This window comes from Myiozetetes cayanensis, unplaced genomic scaffold (genome assembly GCF_022539395.1).
Source record: "Myiozetetes cayanensis isolate MyiCay16 unplaced genomic scaffold, myiCay2020 scf4, whole genome shotgun sequence".
Classification (NCBI taxonomy): Eukaryota; Metazoa; Chordata; class Aves; order Passeriformes; family Tyrannidae; genus Myiozetetes; species Myiozetetes cayanensis.
Window position 1 is genome coordinate 14,971,598 of NW_026087631.1, and position 12,264 is coordinate 14,983,861.

Below are 12,264 nucleotides of genomic sequence, written 5' to 3' on the forward strand. Positions count from 1 at the left end.
ACAGTAAATGTCCACTTAATTCTTGACCAAAGGTTTAGTGTTCTAATTCACAGAGAGACAGACCTTTTTAGTTCAAGAGCCACTACTGGGCCTTGTCCTGGGTGAATGTTTCTAGTGGAAAACATGAACATTTATTAGTAGGTCTAAATAACCCAGAACTGAGCACAAATATTTATAACAAAGAACTTAATAGGATACAGTGTCAGATCCATGCTTTCTTTAGCTCCCTCTCACAGTTTATAATACTCAGAAAATGGAAAACACATCTGCCAATTTAGTCTACATTCATTTAAAACATTGGCTAGTTTAGAATGACAATAGCAAACATTTTGGGGTTATTTTCTACCGTTTGGGATAAGTAAGTCTTGTGGAAGAAAAATGTTGCATGTATAGTAGGAGGTTTTGCCCAACTTAACAAAACACCACGTGAACTATCAAACAGGCCATTCATCAGCAGTTCTTGGGTTTATAAATGGCTATGGCTTAGCTTTTCTTAAGTGCTATGGTCCGTTTACCTGCCAGTTACTGATCCTGGTTCTCTTCTGGTTTCAAGTAGGGTATATTAAGAACTCCTCTAAATTCTGCCGGGGGTACACATTGACCCCATTTCGTTGACAGAGCACCATTACACAATCTGTGCCAGGGAGTAGGGCTCTGTGCCATCCAACCATGTGCTTCCACTTGGCATCAGACAGCTAGAATTTGTGTAGCATAGAATCAGTGTCTCCCTATGCTAGGCATACACAGTTATGGTTTTGTGTGATGCGCACCATTAGATATTGCAAGTAACAGCTGCTCCTGGGGCCAGTTCATATTTGACTTGCCTGAGTGCATTCAAGACTGCTTTGCAGAGCATTCTGCCTGTGCTTTAACTCCTCAACTCTGTTGGCATAAAGAGAAGAATAAAGATACCATTGCTTGACTGCATTGTTCTTATGCTGTAGGAACTCTGCTTTAATCAGTAGAGTTTTGATGGTGTACTTTTAGTATTCATATTTTGCTTTGGTTTCGATGTAGTCTTTTTTTTAATTTTTTTTTATTTTTCTTTTTTTTCTTTGCTGTACCTGAAGATTTAGTTCTCAATAAAAACAAAACCCTCTAAATGAGGACTATTTTAGAGATTATTGTGATTATAGGTCTCTCCTCTCTCCTCTCTAGTTCTAGTGTGATTGGTATCAAAATCCAGGGTGGTCATACAAAGATAATGCAAAACATTTTTGCTATGTTCTTGGTAAGTATTTAGCATGCTTAAGGCTTGTGTGCACAATTAAAAGCCTTGGCTCTCAGTTTGTATGTATGAATAATGCTCAAAGCAAAGAACTGTCACAAAGGGCAATGGTAAAAATTGTTACACTTTTTAAAAAAAGTTCTTCTAATTTGATTTCCATTTTATTTTCTCATTATGATGAAGTGAGCTGATCTGTGATACGAAAACTGTATAATACAAGGATGATATGCTTTAGTCCATCCTTCTCTTTGTATCCAAATTTTGCTTTACAAGAAAGCAAAATTACAAAGCAAATTTTGCTTTACAAGAAAGCAAAATTACCTTTGATCTACATTAAGATATATTAGAATGAAATCTAGATGATGTATAGTGATGTCTTTCTGTTGAGTCTTCTTGTGATGTCCAGTCTTAAAAATTGCAAACTTGAAGATGTGATCATCTGTTTGAATGCAGGTAGAAAGCAGACATTTAAAAAAATCATTAGATTGAAGGGTGATTTCTTTGTGTGATGTCTATGATCCAGTGGGCCAAATAAACATGAGTATTACGTGGTTTAAGTGTTTGAATGGGCACACTCATATCCTCATCTAGCTATCTCTTATGTGGCAAAGGACCTTATGCCATAGTAAAAGATTGAAAACCCTTGGGCCAAATCTTTATGCAGAAAATCTACTGCTAAGTATATTGTAAGTCATACAGGAAAAATAACTTCTTTAGTTCGTATATAGATATTGTCTCTATGCATTGTCTGTGTACAGACTGGTTGTCTGGCAAGTCGCATTCTAAATATACATTTTGGAAACTCTGAGAAATTAGATGATTTGGGTAGATTCATATAAAAGTCCTCATCTGTTATTTCAAGCAGAAGGATGTAAATGTTGTCTGTAAGCTGTTAGGTGGGTGATCCTAATGTATTTTAAATGATTGGAAGATAAGAGATTTGCTGCCATATGGATATTAGAACTGTTCCAACTGCTAATTTCCCTATGATGCACACAAAAGAATGGCATTTATGTCTTTGTACTGTCTTTATAAATGTTTTTTCTTTAAATAGAAAATGAAGTTTCCAGTTTGCAAAATTAATTTCCATCCACAAATCAGTCTGTCAGCACCAAGAGAAAAGTGACCTTAATCTTTGTTTTAAAAATTTATTATTATTATGTACTAGCAGTCTATGACAACAGGGAGTAGTCTAGGAAAAACTTAGCAAGTTGTCTTGTTTAGCATGATAGATATTTTTGTATTAAATTTTTCATGTGCAGCATTTGGTCTGATGTCAAAAAAATTGAACTCATAAGACTGAAATTACTTGCGATAGACTAAATCCCTGCATACAGATATGCAGTCTCAGCAAACTGGGCTTTCTATTACTTTTTTTTTTTTTAAACTCTCACAGCACCATTATAGTAAGTTTGTCTGTTGTTTTCAGGTTGATCCCCTGTTTACAGTGCCTGCACCTCCACCTCCGATTTCCAGCAGTATCACACCTCAGATTCTGCCTTCCTACTTTTCCCCATCTTCATCCAATATTGCAGCACCAGTCGAGCAGCTTTTGGTACGGACTCGTTCAGTGGGTGTAAATACTTGCGAGGTTGGAGTAGTAACAGAACCCGAATGCCTTGGACCCTGTGAGCCTGGGACCAGCGTGAACTTGGAAGGAATTGTGTGGCATGAAACTGAAGAAGGTAAATTGTTTTTTCCACTAGGTTTGTCTGTGAGATGTGTTAAGAAGGAGGAGACTCTGCTGTATGTGCCTTGGTGCTAACTAAAGGCTTGCTAGTCTGTTGGGATGCCATTATGTACAATGGCAGTCACAGCTTTATGGCTCACCTCGTGAGTTTTTCTTTTAAAAACAAGTGGCAGGTTTTTTATTATTTAAAGCAACTGTGTTTTCCAAATGACCTACCATGTAACCCAAGCTAACAATAGAATTGTTTCCTCTTGATGTAGTAAGAAAAGCGTATGAAGAAATTGCTAATAGAGTAGCATAAATGTGCTCTTTCAATATACATCATGAGGGTGTGTATATGTGATGTATATGTCATAAATATATTAATATTTTAGATGAAAACTTAGAAAGTTGAATATTTTGAAATTCAGACACTATGATAGGAAATGCCAGCATTGCATAAAAATAGAAGCCTCAGAGACCCCACGGAAGTTCAACTTGGTGTGGTTATTTTTTGCATTTTGGTTATTGGAAATATAACAATTTAAGATGAAAGCATTCTTACTTGAAGAAAAGTGTTCCATCTGGTGAAGAAGTGCTGTTTAAACCAGAGTGATTTCTTTAATATCCTTTGAAGGCATTTGTCCAAGTAGGAGTGCTGGAGAGCTTTGGGGAACACTAAGCATTGATTTGCTATGATTTAGAACAAAGTAGGAAGAGGATTATGCTGTGATATGCAGATTTTTCCATTTTGGTTTTGAAAAACTCATCATTAAAATACCAACTTTCTCCTGCTAAAAATACTGCATGTGTACACTAAATTTCTGCAGTTTTTGGTTTAATAATAGCGTATGTCTCCATTTATACCTGTCTGAAAGTCTTCCTGTGAATTTTCTTATGTTTCTTTTGAGGATTCTTTAATTTTTAGTGATCTGCCTTCCTCAACAGTGAAAACAAGATTATTTACAAAATTATATAATGACAGAATACAGAAGTGTAATGCTTCATGATAAATCCTGACATGCTTCAGACCATATGCAAAATGGTATTTGGTCCTTTACAGTGATATATAAGACCTCACCAAAGTGCTCTACACTGTCCTTTCAAAAATCAATAGAGTCAGATTTACTTGCTTTTATATGCTTTCATCCATCCATCTTTCTCTCTGTGTATGTCCACAGCAGATTCATAAGGCAGATTGATCCTTTTAGATTGTTTTTAAAGCACAGTATAAATTCTGTTTTAAAATATCCCTGCAGAGATGACTGCCGTTAGCAACTGCAATCTTCCTTGACTGGCCTGCATTAACCAGAGTTGGAATGTGTGGGCGTTAACTGTGTTGACATGAAAGAGCAGTAGCTGTTAATAGTGTTATTCTTGCTGAATAAACTAAACTTCTGACCCCCACTGAATTTAAGAAGCCTTCCTTGCGAGAGGTTTGGCACCAGAAATGAAGTATTGAAAAAAGAGTGCATTCTGGTCAGGATGACATTCCATTTACCAGTATCTCAGCAATCTACTGGTTTAAAAACTCTTGTTAGTTAATGGAAATTAACCCCCTTAGCCTTTTCCTAGTTTGTCTAAAACAATTTTCTGAAACAACTCAGTTCAATGATGGCATGTTTGAGCGAAACAGTTTTGAATGTGCCTGTTTTCACAGCTTTACAAATACTGTTTGGCAACACTGCAGCTATGAGTGACTACAAATATAGATAAAATGGGATTTTAAAATACTCTTGAAGTATAGCTAGAATAAAAGACTGAAGATAATTGATGTGATTTCATATTGTGTAGTTGGTACTGTGCTCTTTGTGTTTGACTGTTTCAGACCCTGCTGACTGAAGAAAATAACACAAATTTGACTGTTTATTCCCAGTGTTCACAATCAAAACTGTATTATGAAAAATGAATTCTTAATGATAATTTTTGCATTTTAATTAAGTTTTGATGTTTAGGGCACACATATATGTATATATTTAGCTGTTTTCAAATTTTCTGACATGTTCACGAAAGCACTATATAGCAGCTTGCATGAAGCCATTTCTGCCAAATTCTAGGAAACAGGGTGCAGATGGGTCTTCTATTTATCTTTAAGAGAAAAAAGATTATCTAATACACATTTTTCTTTAGTTGTGATACTGATTTTAGGGCAGAATATGACCTTTTCTAAACTGGTGTAAATCCAGATTACTTTAACTGAAGTCTTTGTAACTTTGTAACACATCTGAAACTATCTTCATGTTCATAATGACCAAGTAACATACAAATTTCTTTTGTGATGTTAATGTTTCTATAGTATTCACTCCCTTTACTGCTTTCCAAAACTTAATAAAAACATGTATAATCTGACATTTCTCTAGCTGTCTATTCAGCCAATAGCTTTTTAATATAAAACAATTCTAAGAAGCTAGGGTATGAAAATTTCTACTTTAGCTACTCAGTGTAAAATGAGTTGTGAGGTGGTAGGAATAGGCTTGTAGGATGTCTGCATGTGTGGCATATAAAAACTGAGAACCTAATGCACTGCTGAGCAGCCTTCGTGTGCTGCAGCAACTAGTCGTGGAAATGCAAATACAGAAAGGATATGGTGAATCACAGTTATTACAACAAGAATAGTAGAGTGAATGGGAAAAAAATCATAGAGTCATAGAATCAACTTGGTTGGAATAGACCTCTGAGATCATCAAGTCCAATCCTTGATCCAACACTGCCCTGGTTACCAGACCATGGCACTAAGTGTCACAGCCAGTCTCATCTTAAAATCCTTCAGGGACAGTGAATCCACCACCTTCCTGGGCAGCCCATTCCAATGCCTGATTACTCTCTCTGTAGAAATTTTTTTCCTAATATTCGACCTAAACCTCCCCTGACACAACTTAAGACTGTGCCCTCTTATCCTAAAATCAAATAGTTTATGTAGAACTCATATTAGCGTAAATGTAATATATACTTTATAAAAGTCAAGGCACATACTGAGAATTTATGTTATGAAGGTATGTGAAATAACCAGTTTTCTTTTAGGTATGTTAGACAAGTAGTCACATTCTGTTGCATTTGTTCTTTGAGGTCAGAAAAAGGAATATGTTTGGGTTTACTAGCATATTTTTAAGATAATCACTCCAGGGCAGGGGCAGGGGAAGAAAGTAACATTGGATTTCAGACAAAACTGTGGAAGATTAGAAAGAGCATTGTTACTACAGCTCTTTACATTTATTCCACACCAATCAGTTGACTTGATTTAATAAATCAGACCTTTTTTCCAGAATGTTTTAATCCTAAGATGCATAGAGGAAAGCTGGCATCTGAAGTCTATGGCATTTAATTACAAGGGTTGGTAACCATAGCTGATTACTCACATAATTGACTGAGACTGCTGGTTATCATGTGGATATTTCTCAGTTACTCTACTAAAGTTGTGTAGTGTTTAATTTCTACATATGTATGCTGTAGGCATTGTCATCTGCATAGCAATCTATCTGGTTTGGATATGACTTGATATTGTGTCCAAAGTAGAGTTAATGGCGTTAGAAAAGAGTATTGAAGGAACTTAGCTGAGGTCTCCCTATAGCAGAGGAATAAAAAATTATTATGGGCAAGTCAACTTGAAACTGGCAGCTGATGCAGATATTTGACACCAGAAACCGTGATGCCGTAAAAGTCCTTCACAAGAAGCAGCTTGGTAGTGTTAACTGGAGTGTATATTTTTGTTTGGCTGGTTATGCTGATTCTCTGGGAAACAGCTGCTAAAAGTCTGTAGGAGAAAAATGGTTTATCTAGAATCAGGTACTTACTAATTATCTCCTGGGAAAACAGATTGAAGAGAACATGAATTGTTTCTTACTGCCTGGGGGGAAAAAAAATGACCCAGAAAAAAAGGGAAACCGCCAACCAACTTTTTAAATTGCTTAGAGCCCACTTTTTTGTTTAGCTTCTCACACACACTTGCCCTAGGTCATGTCCTGGTTTTGGTTCTACATCTAGTAGTAAAGTCTGCCTTTAGAAATGAGAAGCACTAGTTCTGATGATGTCTTATGTTCTTGAAATCTGTGTAGGAGGCAGCCATCCATCACCTTGCTGCCTTTGTGTACAGAACAAGCTGCCTACATGCAGCGTCAGAGTTCTCTCGTTGCTGCACTGGCATTCTTCCTCTTTTTGCAGTTTTGGGCACAACTTGCTGTTGTTCAGTAATAAATAATGTGGAAATTAGTTGTATATTTTAAAGGGTCGTCTTATCAGGGTTAGCTTGTTGCCAAAATACAAAAAACCAGGAATCCTCTGGATCTCAGAAATCTCAGATGAGATCATCTCCAGGGTATCCAAATTTATCATAGTGTCAGTTCTGACACCATTTTGCAGAAATTTTCAGTAGAAAAGAGAAGGCTTAGATGACAAAGAGTTATGCTGATACTTGTGTCTGTGGTTTCCCAGCCTGCCACTTTTGCAACTAATATGTATAGATGTTTTGAAAACATATCTGTTGCACAGAGCTGATGTGGATTCCTCCCTGTCTTACTATGTGGCCTTAGTTTTGCAAAAACTACTTTAAAGGTACAGTCTATTTTAAATGTCTTTGGTTAGATATGCATTTGTGCATGTGTGTATAAGTAAGGCTGTGTGCATGTCAATAGAAACAGAATTAGAAGAATGAGAAGTAGTCTGACTGCCTGTTACTCCCGTTAACCATTTTTGTGGTTTAACAACCATGTTTTCTTACTTTCATAAATACAAAGGCATGATGATAAAATGAAACTTGTAATGTTGAAAGCCGTGTCAAATATGTAAGGAAACAAATGTAGATTTTAAAAAATCTGTCTTGTCAAAGAACATTAAAACAATTCATAGACATTCAGAGAAACATGACTAAATCACACTGTTGTCTTGAGCTCAGGCAAGGTTTATTGAAAGATACCAAGTAATACAGCTGTAAAAAACAGATACTCTTTTAGACTGGGTGCATTTGTATTCTGTCCTTTCTGTGTGATCTAGACCATTGCTTTGTACAGGAAATGGTGGTTTGGTCTTGTTAACCACCATATTTAGTTCAGAATTGAAAGACAGTGGGTATATTTATATGACAGAAGAATAAAGTTAGACATTGCTCAAAAATGAGGCTTTGTTATGTCCATGTTACAGAGAAGAGGTCTGTGGAGAAAGCAGAGTTTTTTACATTAACAGAACACCTAAAGCCCATCTATTTTCTACTGTTGTGTGAGTCATCTGCTGACTCTGTATGTAGGTTGCCCAGTATCAAAATGTCATCTATTCAGAGAAAGCCTTTACCAGTATTTATATTTTGAGATATTGTGTTTAATTTTTCCTCTTTCTACTGTCTGTGATACCAGACCCAGTAAATCAATGGATTTAAGGAGCCTTAGATACAAGATTCTTTATAGACTTAAAGGCATTAGTCTGACACCTAGTATGTGTTACATAGAAACTAGTAACAGAAGAGAATTGGACTGAATCTCACAATGGGAAGGCACAGTCTGGCATAAAAATGTTTGTGGTTTATGGAAGCTCTATGTGGTTTACAAAAGGAGTCTGGAAATTGCACTTGGGGACGTACACAGACTATCTGAGAAAAGTTTCAAGAGTTTAATATTACAGGATTCAGGCTGTGAGACTGATTTAGCTGTAGTTAAAAATCTCAGCAGTGTGCTTGACCTTATCAGAGTATGCGCATGTTTAGGGACATGAATTCTAACATTGTCCTGTAATTGGCTTCTGCGCTGGTTCTCATGAACTTCCTTGAAACTTAACAGTGCTGGTCGGTGTTTGAGGTAAGGAGTGCCTACTAGTTATAGTCTGTTTTATACTGTTCCCATCTAAAATAAATGAAGCAAATGGTAATTTCAGAGTATCCAGAGAAGCCCCTCAAATGGTTTTAAACCACTGGGACTGACTATGAACCAGGTGCACATGGTTGTGATGTGGCTCTAATGAGTTACCATGAATCAGCTGGGCTGCGATAACCAAAGCTTTTGCAGGCTCTTTGTTCATAGCAAACAGTAGATAAATCATGTCAGTATAAACCTTCTCAGTGAAGCAGAAATGCAGAATAGGTTATGGATGGTCTCTGCTGGGAGAGATAGGAAATATTTTTACTTCCTTGAGTTTAATTTGATTCTTTTACAAAGCACTCCTTTTTCCAAAAATGTTCAATTAGTTATTCATTTAAACATAAATTTAAGTTTAAAGCTGTTTGTCTAGGTGATGGAAAGCATCACAGATTAGTGAATATCTGTAAAATAAAAATAAAATAAAATAAAATAAAAAAGGAGTTGAAAGCAGAACCACTGCTATTTTCCAGACTTTCTAAATGCAGGAGAGAAATTGTACTAGCTCATCACTCCTTCCATTTCTTCCCAGCACCATTGCTTCAACTTTCTGAAGACTGCAGACCAACACTGGAAGAAAAGCACTTAGGAAATTTGTGATGTTAAATCTTAAATTTGGTATTTAATGTTAGTGTTCCTTCTTGAACATAAACGCACCACAGGGTCTAACTATGCTAGTCCTACAGCTTTGTTTAGGGAGGCTGGATGTCTCTATTGCATGGAGGGATGTGAAATTTGTTTACTCCCTAGTGCTTCTCTTGTTGCTTCACTCTTATGAGCACTGATTTAATGCTAAGCAGAGCGTAACCACAGTACAGTCATGACAACTGACCAAAAATACCAGAAGTGTCGTATTTACCCTGTGTAGTAATGGCTAGCTTATCTAAAGGGACCTTGCAAATGCTATATTTTACAACTCAGTGAGAAACTGGGTGCAATTCTCTTGGTACAACCCAAGCAGAGAATGAAAAAACTTCACAAATTCCAGACAGTGCTTACATAAAACTGTGGATATTACCAGACTGCTACAGAGGAAGACTCCCCGTGCTGCTTGTACATACATAGAAAATTGTTCCTTTAACAAACAAGCATATGGGGGCAGGGAGGGTGCCTAGAAAAACGAAGGAGGATAATTAAGATTGGAAACATTTGCTTGGGGCTATTTGAATGTGAAACTGAGCCTGCTCAAGCACCGAGTTATGAACACTGAAGGAGTTGCTTTAAGAAAAGCAACAGTTTTGAGCATTTACTGCTCAAAAGGGGAACCTCAACAGCAGTAGATTGCTTCAAAGTGAGTCTGTTCCTGTACATACTTGGAACATGTTTGGATTTGCAGATACAGGGGGAGAGATGACTGCTGATGAAGTACGTGTGCAAGTGTTTTCTTACTAAATAAATACTGCTAGAGTAAGGGATGAAAGCACAACTGAAATGGCATCTTTAGTTGCTGTGGTTCAGGGATTAAGTCATTTATTTAAAGTTGTTCTCACAGTCATTCTTAATTTTGTGCATAGTTTAACTAGTTAGGACAAGCTTTTGTCTTCCAGTTTTGTTATATTCCTCATCAGTGCCAATCTTGTGCAGTGGTGACTGAGAGGTTCTCTCAGATGCTGGACTGCATGTTTTTACTAATACAGAATAATATAAATTTGAAAAATAATACTTTATTTGTTTCAGGCTACAAAGTGAAAAGTTCCCTTTGGCATCGTGACTAGCTTTCCTGTGTAAGATCAGTGGCTGATCTAACATTCAGCTCTTCATTTTTTTACAAACAGGGGAAACTTATATTTTGTCATCCTGAGGCATATTTGTAATTTTTTCCAGTTATTACTACTACTGATGTAGTAGTAACTTTTGGTAATTTTTGGTGGCAAATGGCAATCCAAAAAGCAGAAGGAAAAACTCAGTTTCAAATTTTTGAACGGTGAAGAGCTCTTTGACCTTCAGGGTTAATAAAAGATTACAGCTTATGTTTTTTTTCTAAAGGAAGGAGACAGGAAATGTAGTGGTTGAAAATGTAGAGGTTGAGGGTGAAGAAAATGAATATATATATATATATATATATAAAAAGAAAAGCTCAAGGGAAATACTTTCTTGATTTAGTCTGAAAAACTAGATCTAGATTTACTAAAGCTAGTGTTGCAATGAAAAACACAATTGAAGTTCATTAATATTATACCCTCAAGGGCCATGAAATTTAGGATTAAAAGAACCCCAGAAGTATGTGGAATAGAAAACAAAAGGCCAGTATTACAGCACTTTGCTTTAATTTGGGTTTTATTTACTTTTTCTAAGGAGAATCAAGTAAAGCAAAAACACTTACATGTCCATCAAAATTAACACTGGTTTGTATTTACTGGCTTCACATTTAAATCTCAAAAGAATTCAAAGGGGATATAGCTATGGAAATAAAAGGCTGTAGAATTAATGTCTAAGGACAGATTTTACCACACTTATTAAAGATTTAATCAGAATAAAAAAGATTATTTAAGAAAAACCTTAATTTCCTATTCTTTTTCTTCCCTTTGTTGTGAGATGTCAGTTACTTCTTAAGCTTAGTTGGTATGTTTACTAGGGCTTTGCTTGGGGCAGTATTTTAGAGTATTTAAGTGATTTTGTTTTGTTTGAGTTTTGTTGTTGTTTCTATTTGAGTGTTAGAGGCGGATCAGGCCCTCTGCTGTTTCTCTAGTGATCGAGCTAATAGTGTAGAGATCTCCTTTAATAAAATGGAATTGACATTAGTTGTCAGGAGATGGCAGTTCTGTAGCCAGACCCTAACACTTAGGATAAATGTTGTGGAGAATCACTTTCAAGCAGGGGTAGTTCCAGATCAATCTTCAATTAATCTAGAGGTGGGGTTTTTTTCCCCCCAGTCACTTAAAACTTCTGCAGTTAAGTAGGTTGAAACAAGTAATTACGTTTTACTGCCTGTTTACTTTCCCCTGCAGTGACTGAACCTGTACTTCTTAACCTTGCATTCATATAGAGCTGGCTTTTGTGGATCTTTGAAAGCCCGAGGCTATGAGACCTGCTCTAACTGGGATTTAGAAACAGTAAGAGTCTCAGGTTTCACTAAAGGAGCTGTTTTCCTTAGGGAAGAGACAAGCTGATGTCAGCTTTTAGCAGAGTATGACTTCTAATGTGTTACGGATTTTAAAATGAAGCTTACTTAATAGGTTATTCTCTCAGTTTTATGGAAGTCCTGAAAGTCAGGACTGTAGGTTCTGTGGAGAAAGTTTTGCAATGAGTTAATATTTCTTCTTGAGAAATTTTGTTCCAATGCCACCTGTGACAGAGAAGCCAGTACAAGTTTGTTTCCATCCAAGCCAGTTTCATCCAGAATAACCACTAGCTATTGGTAGACTTCATGTAGGTTTGGAGTAAAAAGAATCACTGGTTACAAGACTGAGCAATTAAAAAGAAAAGTAAAACATAAAATTGTTCCTGTGTTGGAGCAATTCCCAGATAGAGACCTATGTTTAGAGGTGGTACAATCTGAAGGAAAAACAGTGCTACTTGTGTTCATCACT

General features: G+C 36.4%; 1 protein-coding gene across 5 annotated transcripts in view; it reads left to right on the plus strand.

Annotated features, from left to right (window-relative positions):
* Nucleotides 1–12,264, plus strand: part of ZNF608 (zinc finger protein 608) — an 83,832-nt gene that overhangs the window by 34,320 nt on the left and 37,248 nt on the right. For all 5 annotated transcript variants that reach the window (XM_050330171.1, XM_050330170.1, XM_050330173.1 and 2 more), the window contains exon 3: nt 2,658–2,913. In XM_050330171.1, coding sequence (XP_050186128.1) covers nt 2,658–2,913 — 256 coding nt within the window. The remainder of the gene's footprint in view (nt 1–2,657; nt 2,914–12,264) is intronic.